Source organism: Tachysurus vachellii, chromosome 6 (genome assembly GCF_030014155.1).
Source record: "Tachysurus vachellii isolate PV-2020 chromosome 6, HZAU_Pvac_v1, whole genome shotgun sequence".
Lineage (NCBI taxonomy): Eukaryota > Metazoa > Chordata > Actinopteri > Siluriformes > Bagridae > Tachysurus > Tachysurus vachellii.
The window spans coordinates 13,304,324-13,321,789 of record NC_083465.1 but is presented as its reverse complement, the minus strand read 5'-3'; the positions used below and the strand labels follow the sequence as shown (position 1 = coordinate 13,321,789).

The 17,466-nt window shown below is 38.3% G+C and overlaps 1 protein-coding gene across 4 annotated transcripts in view; it reads left to right on the top strand.

The window, feature by feature from the left end:
* kcnma1a (potassium large conductance calcium-activated channel, subfamily M, alpha member 1a) overlaps positions 1 to 17,466 on the top strand; it is a 128,575-nt gene that overhangs the window by 59,250 nt on the left and 51,859 nt on the right. For all 4 annotated transcript variants that reach the window (XM_060872360.1, XM_060872362.1, XM_060872359.1 and 1 more), the window contains exons 3-8: positions 106 to 167; positions 10,199 to 10,292; positions 10,421 to 10,532; positions 14,924 to 14,999; positions 16,049 to 16,124; positions 16,556 to 16,726. In XM_060872360.1, the coding sequence (XP_060728343.1) occupies positions 106 to 167; positions 10,199 to 10,292; positions 10,421 to 10,532; positions 14,924 to 14,999; positions 16,049 to 16,124; positions 16,556 to 16,726 (591 nt within the window). The remainder of the gene's footprint in view (positions 1 to 105; positions 168 to 10,198; positions 10,293 to 10,420; positions 10,533 to 14,923; positions 15,000 to 16,048; positions 16,125 to 16,555; positions 16,727 to 17,466) is intronic.

Genomic DNA, 17,466 nt, shown 5'->3' with positions numbered 1-17,466 from the left:
CACACACACACACACACACCTGACGGTAATATCAAGACTGTTATTAACTCTTTGTGTGGGCTGATGTAAAGTTCAACATTCATTTCTCCCCCTCTGTTTCTCCAGGTCGTGTTAGTCTTTGCTCTCAGTATTGGAGCCCTTGGAATATACTTCATAGACTCGTCTGAGTGAGTATTACACTTTTCTAGCTTCCTTGGCATCTCTTTGGGTTTCCATTGTCTACAATTGCCAACAGCTAATAAATTTTACACTCTACAACAGATGGGCATTATTAATTAAATTATTTTTTTACACCAAATTCTAGTCTAGTTTCCCTAAGGGGAAGGCACATGTTCTTATACTTGTTTGCTAGCTAGCATTCAGTTTCTCCTTTAGTCAAACATTCATGTACATCTTATCTTTCCTGTAAATGACTCCTGAATGAATCCATGTGCTTTAAAAGCTATGCTAATATAGGGAATTCACTGGCTTATTGTGCCAACACAGAGCACAGGTGGGCACATTCATCTGTACCAGGATACGATTTACTCATATAGGTAATGATACATTTTAATGATCCCTCAATTGCCTGTTATGCAAAGTGTACCATTAAAGAATTCCTGATCTTTGTTCTGGTCCCATTGCAAAATAAATCCATCCCCGGGTAGCGTGATTATTTTGTCAATGGAAGCCAAGTGAGTCAGTTTCTATGGTTACATCAGGTGGAAAATCCCTGGTGCCCTCGCCTCCCATCCCCCATGATCCTTAGAGACAAGCGCACTCTTCCTTTGCCCAGCTGTTGCCCAGGCAACCAGGTAGCACTGTGTGCAAATGGAACTCATATTTTCTTATGTGCTGTGCCTGCTGTCATCCTGCCTTGGGGAAGCAATGACACCATCAATTCAGGCTCAATACCACAACCTGGAGAACTGAACATTCGCACAGGCATCAAGGGATGCCGGGGAGCTGGAATTATACTACTGTCTTTCTGACTAGTGTATTGTGTCCATGCACCAGGCACACAATCTTGGACATTAAAATGGACATTAAAATGTTTCATTTATCTTTAGGCATTCCGTTTACTTTTTTTGTCCTATGTTTAAGACAGTTGCCAACATTTAAGGTTTAGCCATATCATTTTATTCTGACCTCTTGATGCAGCAAAACAGGAGACGCCTATAAAAAACATTTCCTGCTTTTTCCAGATAAATCAACAGTCATAATCAATAGCAGAAAAGGCAATTCATTGTGATCTATACAAATCTTATGGTAGTGACTATTATGTAATCTAGGTGATTTTTTTTAGCTGTGAATTAACAAGGTGTAGTAACTGAGCTAACAGGCTGTACTATGCTCTCTATGGCCAGTGAAATAATGGAGGTGCTGCTTGTTATGAATTAGCAGTCATACTTTTTGCCTTGCTGCTTTCTTACTGGTTCTTTGCACATGTCTAAAAAAGAAAAGTAGCTGTCATATTCAATGTATACCGTATGTAAGGACTGTTTTTGTGGTTAAATTATTGTCATCAAGGTTTGTCTTGTACCGGTGCTGTTATAGAGTACAGCTTAAAGAATATGTTTGGGGAAATGTTATACTTATCTTTAATGTCCTTTTTCTGACATAACCAAAGTTTTCTGATTTAGTTTTGCATTAATGTTTAATGACTGTCAGTTACACTTGTGTGAACAACCTGCTATAATAATGAATCCCTCTGCTTTAAAACCACGGGCACTTGTTAACTAATGAGATAGACATGTATGAATGGATTGTGACAGCGTTTGGGAAATTGATGTAATCAATAAAAACGAGAAAAGTACATTTCTGTGCAATATCTGTAATTTTTCAATAGTACCTAGCCACTTATTGTGGATCAAGGACTCCTACCATCAGCGGTGATTGTGTGACTAATACAGCTGTTGTGTAATTACTGGTGTCCCTTTGGGTTGTGTCCTCTGGAGGTAAATGACAATAGGGGCATTCTATAAGAGTTACTCTCACTGGTCAGTATATAATGATGCCATATATGTAGTTTACATCTTAGTTGTGGGCGAGTGTTGAAATGATTCTCATTGTCTATTATGCTTTGCATTTAATGGCACAGATAAAGTGACTGCCTCTGGGCCTGTTGCTGAGCAAACTTCCTCAGACAGCATACTTGAAGCCCTGGTGGTTAATAATGCCAGGGCCAGAACATTGTCAACATCATCAACAAGCTCATGCTGACATATACATTCAGCTTATTAGGAACACCATGCTAATACTGAGTATTCCTCCTTTTGTTCTCAGAACAGCTTCAGTTCCTTCTAGCATGGATTCCACAAGAGTTTGGAAATATTCCTTTGAAATTCTGGTCTTTGCTGATATGATTGCATCACATAATTGATGCAGATTTTACAGCTAAATGTTCATGCTGTGAATCTCTGTTGAAACTATGAACCATTCTTCCACATCCCAAAGGTACTCTATTCTGATCTGGTGACTGGGAAGGCCTCTAACGCCTCTGACGTACACTGAACTCACTGTCATGTTCATGGAACCAGTTTCAGATGACTTTGTGACATGGTGCAGTATCATGTTTGAAGTAACCATTATAAGATGAGTAAATTGTGGTCGTAAAGGGACGCACATTAATAGCAAAAATAATTATATCGGCTACAGCATTCACAAAAAAATTTCCGTTGGAATTAAGTGACCCAATGTGTGTCATGGAATAATTTTCCACCTCACTACAACACAAGCACGAAGTGTTGGCACAATACAGGACGAGTCTATGGATTTATATTGTTTATGCCACATTTTGACTTCTACATGTTTCAGCAGAAATCTGCATCAATACAGGCTACAATCTTTCAGTCTTCAACTGATCAGTTTCAGTGCGGTAGCCTTAGATTCCTGTTCTTTGCTGGCCAGATTGAATCCTGTTGTCTTTTCTGATTTTGTGGCCCATCTTCTTCAAGGTTTAATGTGTTATGCATTCTGAGACATTTTTTCTGCTTCCCATGGTTTTAAGAAGTGGTTATTTGAGATACCATAGTGTGAGTTACAATACCCATTCTAACCAATCTTCTGAGTCTCATCTCAACATCAAGGTGTCACCTATAGAACTGCTGCTGATTGGATGATTTTTGTTTTTCACTGTGTAAACTCCGGAGTGCCAGAAGATCGGCAGCTTCTGAATACTTAAGCCAGCCTTTCTGGCACCAGCAACCATGGCACGGTCAAAGTTTCTTAGATTTCTTTTCCCATTCTAATGTTTGATGTAAACATTATGGGAAGCCCTTGACCTATATTTTTTAAATAAGCTGCCATGGCTGGCTATTTGGATAAATTCTATAAATTATATACCAGTTTACTGGTGTTCCTAAAAAATAGTTGCCATGAGTGTAATTTATAAGCACACAGTCTCTGTGTGCTCAGTCTCTATAGTATCAATATATGGTAGATGTGAGAACTTTCCCCAGAAAGGAATGTGTATGTGTTATTGAAATGCTTTAAAATACAGGCAAACACCACATTATGAAAGCAGATGATGAAATGACTGTGTAGTACTTTTAATGCCAGCTCCATTGCTGATGGATTGAGTTTCCACACAGACACTGATAAGTAGGATTATAGTGGAGTCTGTCCTGTGAATTGTAATGTCATTCCTGATCTTAGTCTACAATCTTGTCTGACTGTGCTGTGCTAATTTAATGTCATTGGTGTATGTTTAGCTTTGTGATTGAATTATATGCTATTCTTTGGTCTAGTTTCTACACAGGGCAGGTCAGAGAATATAGAATAGAGAAAGCTGTTAGTGAAATGAACATCAGACAGCCTTTTAATCAGTGACTGTGAGTTTTGGGTATACTTTGGCTGTTCCTCATCACAGTCCAGCACCATGGCAGCTAAACCCTCTTCCCCTACTGTTTTCACCACAGAGATGTGTGTAAACAACACACACCTTCTCACTCTATGTACCATCTGTGCTAGCACTCATTAACTGACCTCTGCTGCTGGCATGAGTTACACCGTAAGCTGGTAACAGATCATCTTTTTCAGATTATCTTTTATGGCATTATCAAAAAAGCTTGTCTTGTTTCTGTTTATTTCTCTGTATGTACAGAATGACCAGAAAAAAACAAGGTAACCTGGTATATGCCAAATTGCCATTGATGTTCAAATACATAAAGTAATGGTCCATTAAAAAGGCCATCTGAAAACATGAGATGATATTTTGAGTGATTTTCACAAAATCCTGCCTAAGGTAACTCTGTATTTGATGTAGGACATAATGCTGCACTGGCTGCAATGGGGAGGGCAAAGATGAGTCTTTATTCCCGCTTCAGTGGCCATGCTGACCTCACAGGGAGATTCAAACGGCTCAGTGGATGCACAGCTCTCTCTTGTGGCCAAACAGCATCTTCTTCAGATATAATTCATAGGCCTGATGATGTTTGGTTAAGCCACAAGCACACAGATCACTCGAAAAAGGCAGTGACATGGCATTGTTGCATATATATAGACACCTCATAATATGGAATCATTGGGCCACATTTATCAGTGTTTTAGTAAAGTTGTCTGTAAAAGTTTTTGTTTGCCAAACCAAACAAATTTTGGTTATTTGGTTATTTTCTAGGGGGGCACGGTGGCTTAGTGGTTAGCACGTTCACCTCACACCTCCAGGGTTCGGGGTTCGATTCCCGCCTCCGCCTCGTGTGTGTGGAGTTTGCATGTTCTCCCCGTGCCTCGGGGGTTTCCTCCGGGTACTCCGGTTTCCTCCCCCGGTCAAAAGACATGCATGGTAGGTTGATTGGCATCTCTGGAAAATTGTCCGTAGTGTGTGATTGCATGAGTGAATGAGAGTGTGTGTGCGATGGGTTGGCACTCCGTCCAGAGTGTATCCTGCCTTGATGTCCGATGACGCCTGAGATAGGCACAGGCTCCCTGTGACCCGAGGTAGTTTGGATAAGTGGTAGAAAATGAAGGAGTGAGTGAGTGAGAGAGAGAGTGAGTAACTGAGATTTACATTCAGTTATGGAAACAAAACTCTATAAAATGGAAGGCACACAGAGACAGAAAAATTATATTTAAATGATGAAAACTCTCCTCTTAAGAGAAGAAGATCTCCCAGTATTGTGGCTTAGCCACTGCAGTGCATCAGCTGCCATGAATGGCTACTCTTACTTGTGTTCATTTATTTGTTTTGTCTTTCAAGTCATTAGTAATTTACAAGAATTTCATAAAATTTGAGTGTAACTGAAAAAAAAAAAAGATAATTAAACTTGGCAACAAATGCGTATAACAATTGCAGTAACCCCTGACAATTGCAGTAACCCCTGACATGATCTGAACCCAGGAGCTATTGTAGGATATGAATGCTTTTCTGATATAACAGTATTTTCATGAATACCACATATTTTTGTGTAAATGCATTTGTGAGCAATTTGTGTGTTCATAACCAGTTCAATAAATAAGACTTAATCTCTAAATTAAATATAAAAGCACAAAACATGATTCAAAGCTTTGTTCGTATATACTTTTGATGCACACAATATTTTAATTAAATGTCAAGTAAACCTGTCACTTCTATATTCAATCCTGTGAATGAATATAAAGGCTATTACAGTATATATTAGACTATACATAGCCTGGTCCCAGAGCAGCTTTTAAGAGCTTTGTTGTCTCACAGTACATGCATTTACTCACATGCTATTACAGTCTTGTACATGCACTTCTGTTCACACTGGTGTACATTAAAGTTCACATCTACAGTTAAATATTTAAGTAAACATCTACAGATAATATAAAATAATTATATTATCTGTATTATACGTATTATGTATATATTATATAATATAAAAGTGATAAAAGAATCTTTTTTTTATTTTAGTGTTCTTAATTGGTACCTACCCCCCCTTAGGACACAGGCCTCTTTTAGCTCAGTCTGCACAATGAAGGCAGATATAGTGTATGTAGGCCAACAGGAGCGAGGCTCTCCTTCAAGGAATGCCTTTATTTGTGTCCCACTTTTGCTGTATTTATAAATGTGAGCATGGCTGCACTTTAAAAGACTCATGCTGCTGCAATGCAGGGATGAATAATACAAATAGTTTAACTCCACTGGAGCATCCCTGTGCTTTTAAATCTCCCACACACTAGGAGCATGATATTTAACCTTAAACTCACTGGAAGAAGGAGAGTAAAAATTGTGTAGATCCAGTAGGTAGAGATGTTATTCAAGCTTATGAAAAATGCACCGAACTTTGTATTTACATGTGATCATCTGTAAGAATATACCTCAAGGTTCAGTCGAGGAGTCTGGAAGTCATGTTCCTTAAGTTATTCATGAGATAAAAATGCAGCAGTGCTGACTCAGAAAAACTCTCTTTGCAGCATCAGGCTCTTATCAGTGAAGCAGAACTGTGGGACATAGAACTTCTGCAAAACGGGGATGAGTAGTTTGGCACCATGCAAGCTTCAATCAATAGAAAGAGAGGGCATTTCATTTTACTCTGCTGTATAACACTTGTAATCAATTCACATGAAAAGCGAGATCTATACAGTATGTGAGATACTGTATTTCTGCAAACTAATGAGTTTGTGTGCATGAGGAAGGGGTGTAAAACAATATTATCAGTATCTATCTCTGTATTCAGATTTAAACTATTCAGTTTGACTTTTTTAATTAAAAGTGAATCCTAACATTATTCTATATGTCTCTCATGATGTCTCTCATTTATGCTGTAAGAATGTACTATGAAGCTGGTGGTCATACTGAGTCCTAAAAGCAGAAGTTCCTTATACCATGCAATACTTGTATTGCCAAGTTATATATTTAATAACTGTTAATGTTGCCTCAGTTAATAAAAGTTAATAATGATATTAAGCAGAAATGAATGTCGCGCCAGTGTGTATAGCAATATGGCTTTATTTTGAATCTCAGTCAGGCACTGTTTAGGTCAGGCTACTGGAACAAACCACCAAGGAAAGAGAAAACAAACAAAAAGCATTCATTCATTTTTTAATGTTTCTGTTTAAAACACATTATCTGTTCACTGAGAGCCATGTATTTGCACTTTTTTAAGCTAAAGGGTTTTACATGATAGTGAGCACTGGGCTGTCATGTTGTATGGTACTGTACTCTCATTTGTACCATAAGCTGCTTTCCTTGCTCTTTCATCCTCTTCTCTCCTCAAGGAGCAACGCTTTGTGTGTTTTCTACCTTAAGTGAACCACATGCAGAAGGTGCTTCAAATAACAGAGGCTATTTTTAGGGTCCCATCTGAGGTTGTATATGTCTGGTACCCTTGCAAGTGCTACATCATTCCTATTTTAAAAATGGTGCCTTGACCTAAATCTGTCATAGCTGTATTAAGTTCTGTTTCTTTCAGGAACAACTCTATCTCTCTCTCTAGCACAGGGGCTAGCTTGGGTCAGGGTCCACCTCTCCATGATGCCTTGCTCCTCCTAGTGTTATTATCTATTTGTTTTGGCCTGCTGCCCTCATTTAAAACTGTTTCAGTAAATATTGTGAACGTTATTAAATATTTACACAATGAACATTTATTTCATATTCAAAATGTTCTATAGATCTGAGAAAGGCAGGATAAACAGGATGCACAATTCCCTGGGTGTCAACACCTCACACTTTGTGTCTTTGTGGCTTTTGGCTGTACCAATAGAAGCCTGAGGCCACCTAGTATAAGGCTGAGCATTACTATAGCATCTGTGCATTGTTTAACCCAGCCACTGCGCCATCCCAGCATTCTCTGCTTGACCTGAAATCAGCCGTGTTCTATATAAAGCCTGTGGAAGACAAACTGTCCAGGTTCTTGTGCTGGGACAGCATTGAAGGAGGTGGCTTACGTAAGCTGAGTTCCTGGCCTGTTCTGCCTGGACACCATGTGACACTGTAGTGACAGTGCTTCTGTAAATTAGGCTCTTACTGTTCCCTAGTTTACACATACACAGAGATGTCTTTTGCATTCACAGATCATTGTATTATTTCTGTCTCCATGACATATTTGCATAAACAGTTAGCAGAGCACACTGTGACTGTGACAGCTTTAGAATCAGCAGTCTGGGAAGCATACCATAGTGTACGCCCTTCATCTAGAAGTATTCTCCTGATGATGCTTATCCAGGCTGAAGGTCAGCAGGTCACGTTATTGTGAAATGGGAGCAAAATTGTGCTATAAGGCATGTACAGCTCATATCCAATGGTTCACTGCCTGTCGGAGGCTACATGTACATATAAAAGGATCTGTCAGTGTGTGCTGAAAATGCCAATTTGACGTGTCTTACTTGGTTACTTGTAGGATTAATACAAATGTTGTCTAGTTCCTCAGAAAGAGATTAGTAGTCACATGGGAAATAGTGATTTAAATGAGGTTATCCACTTTTTATTAGGAATACTATGGAATGTCTCACTCTTCATGGCATGGATTCCACTGATCTTTTGGAAACTAGTCCATGTTGACATGATTACATCAAGTGCACTTTCATGCTGTAAATTTCCTGTTCTGCTACATCCCAAAGGTGTAATACATGATACAGACTGAAGAACACTGAATTAATGTCATGGTCATCATACCAGTTTTTTTTTGTGACATGGAACATTATCATGCTTCATGTCAAATAGAAGATGGGCATGAAAGGATGCACTTGTTCAGCAACAATACTCAAATAGTTTCTGGCAATCCAGCAATTATTGACATTAACATACGCAACGTTTGTCTTCATTGCACTATTCTGTGTAATCTCTATATACTGTTGTCTATGACAATCAGCAGTTATAGAAATACTCAGACTAGCCTGTCTAGCACCAACATTTCTGCCACAGTTAAACTCACCGAGATCACATGAGCATTTTCCCCTCATACTGGTGGTGGATTTGAACATTACCCAAAGCTGCTGACCTGTATCTCCATGATTTTATACATTTCATGCTGCCATATAATTTTCTGTTTAAATAATTTCACGAGTGATTAGGTGTAAAAACATGCCTACTAAAGTGCTCATTGAGTGTATGTCAGCAAAAAAGACTTGCTAAACATAGCTAGCTAGCAACAAAGCTAAATGCTATACCAGTAAAGAAAAAACAAATTAATAGCTTTGCTCATTGAACCATGTCATATGTGCCTTTGCTGTTTACATTTTAGCATTATTTTTTATATTAATTCCATGGCTCAGTAGTTCATAAATAATTAAGACTTGGTACAGGATCAATGTTAATGCCACTGAAAGGGAACCACAATATTAACCTCACCACCAGAGCTAATGGTTGTTTATGAATCCATGCCTTTTAACTTAATTGAAACAGTCAGCAGTTGTTTTAGCCCTTACACTTTTTCACAGTTGTAAATTTATTATCTTGACTGGCGTATTCTTGGGAATGTAAATGATACTATTAAGGCTTCACAGGCTAAATGATAGTCTTTTGCTATTTTAGGACATTTGGTGGACAAGTCTGTTTGCACATTGCACTCCAAATTTGCACGTTACACCAAGTTACATAAAGTAAATCTGCATCAGACCTACTACATGTATATACAGTATTTTTGTTCTGTATTTATTGTAAATTATTATTATTATTTGTTTTTATCATATACTCTTTTTAAGAAAGCACAATATGTAACCAAGACAGATTTTTTCATATCTGTTGGTTTGGAAAGTATTGCACATTTTACTGTGTTATAGATTTGTTTTCTATTTGATTCTATTGTTTCATGCATTTTTTTTTTTAATATTAGCAAATTTAGCACAAATCTGAAACTTTCTTATTTGAGATTACAGTTCAGGCTCTTTATTCAGTATTCTTGCAGAAGCAACATAGGCAGCAATTACAGCTTTGTATCTTCTTGGTCTGTGACCTGTAATAATAAGGTGTTTCCACAGATTGCCTATAGGATTTTTTTTTTGGTCGTTGACTTTTGGGACTTTCCACTTTGCCGCTGTCTGTATGCTGTAAGGAAATAGAGATATCAAAATATTACAATATTCCAGTAGTTTAATTTTATTACATTTGCAAAATGTTTTAATTTTGTCATTATGATTGATGCCAAAAAAGTACATTAAATGCATTATATACTAAATTGAATATAAACTTAGGTCTTTTTATAAAAACACAATAAAACATCCAGAAACCGAAGGGCTCTGAATACTTTCTGAAGCTACTGCATGTATATAAACTTGGCTAATCAATGCTGATTTGATGTATTTGTTTTTCTCTCCATAGCCCTATAGAGTCCTGTCAGAACTTCTATAAAGACTTCACATTACAGATCGACATGGCCTTCAATGTGTTCTTCTTACTCTACTTTGGTCTGCGAGTAAGTACTTCTATATTTTACATCATTTTACAGTCTGTTTTTAATCCAGGGATTGTGTTATCATACACAATACATTCAAATATTTTTTATATTTGCATGATGTCTACTTTCTCACTTTTTGTCCTCAGTTTATTGCAGCAAATGACAAGCTTTGGTTCTGGCTGGAGGTGAACTCTGTGGTGGATTTCTTTACTGTGCCACCAGTGTTTGTGTCGGTGTATCTTAACAGAAGCTGGCTGGGTAAGTCTCTACTCAACTCCCTTTCCCATCCTCTCCTTTCTGTTTGCTCTTCTGTGCTCCTCAACATTAAAGGCAACAGTCAGTGCTCATCCAGATTGACAGAGCCTATAGTGCAGCTGCAACGAGAGAAAGACCAGACTGGAAGAAGTCAAGCTGAAGTGATGATGGTGACGAGAAGGCCAAAGCAAATGTTACAGTGGCTTATTTTATTAAAATCACGCCTGATACCTGGGTACCGGAGTTGTTGTCATATTCTGTATCCTGAGTGGCTGAGAATAGTCCAGACATGCCACCTAATGGACAGGCAAGTGAGGCTACAGATGACAGAACAAACACGCAGGTTGAAGAGAGGCACACAATGGAGAAGGAGCTACTGGACTGGGTTCACAGAGCTGGGAACATTTATCACAGAGCAGTGTCTATGACAAGGGAAGATACTAATATGCAGTCCTCCGAATGAATCAGTTGAAATGTTTCCGTACTGATTTTCTTTCCTGATGGTAATGATTTTTTGGTATTCTTTTGAGAAGCCAAGCATGACATGTACTGTAGGAACTGGAGGGAATTCAGTTGTGTGTTTTTTAGCTCTGAGTCGTTTGGTGGGGAGGAAGAAAAGCACTAACTCTGGCACTCAAAAGCACTGCGGTATACATAATAAATAAAAAAATCTCCACTCCTACACATGCAGACAACCACATTACATTCATTCTAAGTCTCATCAGCTAGCAAGAGCAACGACACAGAACTATATATTAACCAACTCTAAAGTAAATCTACAAAGGTCTGTGCTGTTTTATTCATGTCACCACGCTTACAAGCTTGAGGATGAGGCAATCATTTGTCATGTTAATTTTCTCCCTAAAGACTGTGAAGGCCTAAAACTCTCACACTTGATAAAAACCCGGCTGTGAGATCTGAGAATCAAAGGCTCAAAGATGATGAAATAAACCGAAATAGCCAATGTCGTGTATTCGCCTAACAAGCCAAATTATTATCAGTGTAAAAAGCGTTCTCTTCATAGGAGTAATTCAACCTCCTCCATCTGTTAATCACACAGCAAGAACATCAAATATTCTCCAGTTTACATGTTCTAAAAGTGCCGAATGCAAAAATTTTTGAAAGCGTATGATGTACTAGTCTCATTGGTACACTTGAAATCAGAGTCATTAAAAAAAAGATATAAAAAGTCATTATATGAAAAGAGGGATTGAAGGTAAAAATGAAAAGATATTAAAATAAGTGCCCTTGATTTATTTGGTTAGTTCCAGTTCACTAATTTGATTGGACAAGCGGAGTAGAACAATATAACGGCACTAGTTCATTTCACTGTTTGGATCATTCTGCTTGTTATCTACTGGCTATCAGTCAGTCTGTACATTGGAGACGACATGCGATGCTCTATCCTGCTATGGCTTGTTTGGGAATTATTCTCGGTTTATGGAGCAAATATAAAATATTTTCCTATTATATTGTGAAATGTTAGTTACATTATATAAATTTCTCAGTTATAGACTTGTAGGAATGAAGCCGCAGGTAATCATGTTGCTACTGAATATCTAGACTAGTGTCACATGTGACTAGTGTTAATGTCTCATGACCAGTGTTCCTGGGATAGACTTTGGATCCTTCTCAATCAGAATAAATGGAAAAACAAATTAAATAGTGAAAGATTTGCCTCTTGCTATGTCTGACTAATTATTGTCTGCCTACTTAAAATGTTCTAACCTTCTGGCCCCTTGTGGGCAACATATAATGAAGCAAAGCTGATTAATATGTAACTATCAGGTGTTTTATTATAGCACTAAAACAGGTCTGAAGCATTTCACACGTTTATGAGTTTCCTCACACTCCTGTGTGCTTGAAGGTTACTTGCTATCCAACTCTGCCACCTGGTGGCTAGATGCAGTGCTGTTAATCCACTCTGATTTATAGTACTGATGTCTCTCTCTGAATAAAGCAGCATTGCTGCTACTCTGTTGGTATAAATATTCTTCATCTTTAGCAAAACAGGAAGCTCATCTGTCAAAAAAAAACATGACCAATAGAGCAGAAACCAATTTCTGCTGTAGACACCTCCTTTCACATGGCAGGCCCTCTGGCAGTGTGTTATATGACCCTGACTCTGCTCCTGGTGCATTCTGGGAGCTGTTTGCCTGCTGGGAGTAATCCCTTCTTTTGAATGCCCATCTCATTCTGCTTGACAAATGGAAGCAGAGTCCTGTGGGGGTGGTGCATGTGACATGTTCTCAGTGTTTAAGCTTTCAGATGTGATTGAAACACACAGTGTGAGCCCAGATTCTCAATGAATGTTGTTTTTACACGATTCCTAAACCTGACCCAGGAGGCTGCACTGGCCATGTGTCCTGTACTCTGATACTGTTTTTACTCCCTACTGCCACAGGGCTCTGCCCTACTCCATTAGGCCTGCGGCAGATTGTTACTTACTATTTTATAGTAAACAGGCCTTTCAGCTTACTTTTTTACTGTGCGTGTGATTTGTATTCTGTGGTTGTTGTATTTGTCATTAGCCTCTTTAATTTTGGATTGTGTTTCCTGCAAATCTTAGTACATGTTTAACTAATTAAGTCATTTTTTCTGTTCACCTTTAGTAACTCCTTTATTTTGTTGGGTTGTGCTCTTAAATATGTTTAGGGTTTGAGTCTAAGAAATTAATGTTGTTTTGTGTAATGTTTTATTTTGACATTTACAGCATTTAGCAGACATCCTTATCCAGAGTGACTTACATTTTTATTTCAGTTTATACAACTGAGCAATTGAGGGTTAAGGGCCTTGCTCAGGGGCCAAACAATGGCAGCTTGGTGGACCTGGGGTTTGAACTCATGACTTTCCAATCAGTAGCCCAACACCTTAATAATTAATTAACAACATTATTAATGTTGTTGATGCTGGCTGCAAAACATCTGCAAACCCCTGGTTCTATTTTTTGCCAGCTGTTAGTATCTCAGCTTAGCAGTTCTTTGTACTGTAGGTAGACTGGATAGTTTCCATTCTGATAATGCAGAACTGTCATTGATATGATGTGTTGGATGGGTAGAAGAGAGATATCAGTATCAATATGTCCAGTAAGATTTGAGTATTCATAATCCCCAGGTTTGTGGTAGAGCAATATAGTATATAATTTTAGAAATAACTGTGTTTTGTATGAGTACCACATGAAGTCCACAGATTTCCTTCAATAACTCCAGTCTTTCTAAAGCTTCAGTGAAGCTGAAAATGATATGTAATGAGATCTGTAATGTCTGGTGTAAATCTTTCAAAGCTAAAAATCTAGAGTATGTTATGCGGTGTGAGGAGTACTGTGCTCTGAGAGGTGTAAGTGTATGAGAGAGAGCCTTGGTGTGAGCATTGGTGTTATGTAATGAGTCTTGTAATGGCAGCTATTACACTGTTTCTTAATCAGCTTCCTGCTTTGGCACCTATCACTCTCTCTTTCCCCTACTTTATAAAGGCACACCCGCTGTGATCTACCATAAACTTTCAGTAGATAGTGTCATTACAAGAAACCCACAGGTGGAGAAGTGTTAGAGGCACCGATGCCATGGGATGGGAAAATGTTTTACATTGACTAATTAAGCATTTCCAACAGGAAGCATACAGCTTCACTTCTCCCATGACTGCAAATGGGATATAATGTATTCAATAATCTCCTCACTGGCTTCACTGTGTCTGCAGTTTAATTATTTTAGCTTGCCCAGAAATGAATAAAACAAACAAACTGATGTAGGTGGCATCATGGCAGCACTTAGTGACTTTTCAGGAAACTCTTTTACATTTACAGTGAACAATTACAAAAACATTCTGGTGTAAATGTAAGACCCAGGACGCACATTGCTTTTATTAGGGTTGTGCTAATAATCACACTCATTGTTTTGATTCTTTTGCATACTGTATATGTTAAAACATAGCTACTGTAATACCCAGAGACACTCTACAGTACATATTTCTGTGTGTTGGGAAGCTCTTACTGTAAAAGCATAGCAGTTCAAACCATTTTTGTATATTGGAAAATAATAACGTATGGTGACATAACATATAGTGAAAAATGAGTGTATATTTTACATATCATTTTGTTTATTTTTTTACATAAATCTTTGTGAAAATTACAAAACAGTTAGGTTTAACGCCTCTCTATTTTTACCTATTGTATTCTTACGTTCAGTGTGTTTATGTATTGAATGCATGAAATATGCAGTCTGTATTTAATTAAAGTAAACCATAATTATAACCATACTATAACCATATAACCATTATTATAACAATAATTTGGTTTAGAGCTCAAAACCTTCATTTTTGTGAACAAGGGCTTTGAAAAGCTGTATGAAACTTTTGTTTTAGTTACATCTCAGTTCTCTATGTCATTTTTTTTCCAGGTCTGAGATTTCTAAGAGCCTTGAGACTGATACAGTTCTCAGAAATTTTACAGTTTTTGAATATCTTAAAGACAAGGTAAGGCTGACCGCTTGCACATACACATCCGTCTTTGTCCTGTGTTACTAAGAAATGTGATGGTAAGCCTTTAAAGGTACAATAAGTAGCAAACTGTGTTTTCCGTCTATTCTGCATTTACTTCCTACTCCTGACTCATCACATGTCTGGTCACATAGCCTAGCAAAACATTCTGATAATGAATCATGATATCCTCCCTTGACCACTCTCAAATTTTACCTCAATACTCCGCAGTGAACTTTCTCTTCTTATGGCTGTATAGTTGTCTGTACTGTACCTACATCATTCAGTAGCTTTTTACTCCTAAAATTCACATCATATTATTGTACCTTTAAATTATACTGAGCTCACTTTAGTTTTTTTCTGTGTTCATTTTCTCTTGCTCTGGAGCTTGTTGCTCATTCATGTATTCATGCAGCCACCTATCGAAAAGCTCTTTATACTTACAAGTTTATGCCAGAAGTCAGGTTTAAAGCTCAGCAGAACGTGTTCTGTTTTAACATCACACTGTGTTTCCTCATAGCATGCTGTAGGTAAGAGAGAAGGAAGAGTGGTGAGTGTGAACCCCAAAGCTGATTCCCTTTAAAAACAGACTCTTCATTGATTTGTTCCTCAGCAGAGCAGGCATGAGAGATATTTATTTCCTTGGCTGATATGTTACAGAAAAGGGGAAAATAACCTGCACTCAGATGTCAGAAGGCTGGCAGAAGATTATTTATGTTGCCTATTCACTTGGGATTTTGGCCAAAATGTTACTGAAACACTCTTCCAAAAGAGGCAAAACCGCTAGGTGTTATTTGTGTTATTCTTAGCAGCAAAAAAGCTTTAGCCTGAGAAAACCTGAGATTCACTAGAGACAGGGATCACGTTATGTAACTAAAATGTTCTTTTGTGATAACCTGTGTATTTGCTCCCATCAAGAGGTGACGTGGCAGTGTCCATGGCTAACCTCATCGTGTGTGTTGGGCTCAGTAGATGACTGACTTATCTGTACGCCAGTGCGATGTGTTTCACTTTGAGAGGTGTGACGTAACTCTCGTCTCTCACAGTAATTCCATCAAGCTGGTGAACCTGTGTTCCATCTTCATAAGCACATGGCTCACAGCTGCAGGATTCATTCATCTGGTGAGTGAGAAAACACACACAAAGTAACCTCCTCAGCCCCTTCCAAGGAGTAAGCCTACAAGTGTGGGTAAAAAATAAATAGAATATTAAAGAGGAACAAACATCTGATCCAATAAACCATTATTCCATTTTTATAATTTATTTTTCTAGTAGAAATACTAAAAATTCAGATTTTTCTTTTTATTTCCTTATTAGGATGTGCCAGAGGACATCTCTGCCACTAGATGGCAGCAGAAACTCTGCTCTACAATAAAGCCACCTGTTTGGTTCCTCTCTCAGTTGAAGCACGTAAAACCCCTCTTGGGTGCCCCATATTCAGTGGTGGCTGTAATCTAAGGAAACAGTAGATGGCTGTAAAGGATCAGGCATGGAGTTGAACCTGAAGGCCTTGGTTTGTCTCAGTAACGCTATTCATGCTTCTCTTCCCACAGGTGGAAAACTCAGGGGATCCTTGGGAAAACTTCCAAAATTCTCAACCACTTTCATATTGGGAATGTGTGTACTTACTCATGGTCACTATGTCCACGGTGGGATACGGGGACGTCTGTGCGAAAACCACCCTTGGCCGACTTTTCATGGTCTTCTTCATTCTTGGCGGTTTGGTAAAATATCTTTCATCTGCACTTTGTCTGAGCCCCTTCATGCACCACATCATCTGCCACTTCATGTAGACAGAGTCAAATGTTTTCTATCCAAAGCCCATAACTGTCACCAACCTACAGTCCTCATAAAACACACATCACATTGTATATTTTCACTGTCTATAACACCGGTACATCACTGTTGAACTTCTTTCCTCTTGTTCTCCCACTGTTGTAGACACATGTAGAACTGACATGCACGTGTATGCTAAAGTGTTTTCTGATAAACCATTCCTAGAAATAGCCAGTGTCTGGTTAGGAATATTATGTATTTTTGTAATGTTTTGTATAACATGTCAAGTATTCTGACAAAATCTGTTGATGCTGTAGCTATTTTCTTAAAACAATTGCGGTTTCAGACCCCACCCTTCTGTGTCTCTCCCCTAATTCCAACAAACACAGTGGCAGGAAGATATCCAATGGTCCTATCTGAACCCTACCACAGCACCCGTAGCCCCATACTTCATACAACACATCACAACACTAGATGTGTGTAGGACCCAAGCCAAGGGCACAACATATTGTACACAGGACAGCTCAATGAACAACAGAACAGAAATACTGGTGCAACAGTGTGTGTAGTCAAGAGTTTATGAAGAAGGGGAATGAAACACACACACACACATGCACAGCTCCTTCACCCACGCACAACTCTACACCAGAGTTTAAAATGATAAAACACTTTATTATAGCCAAACATG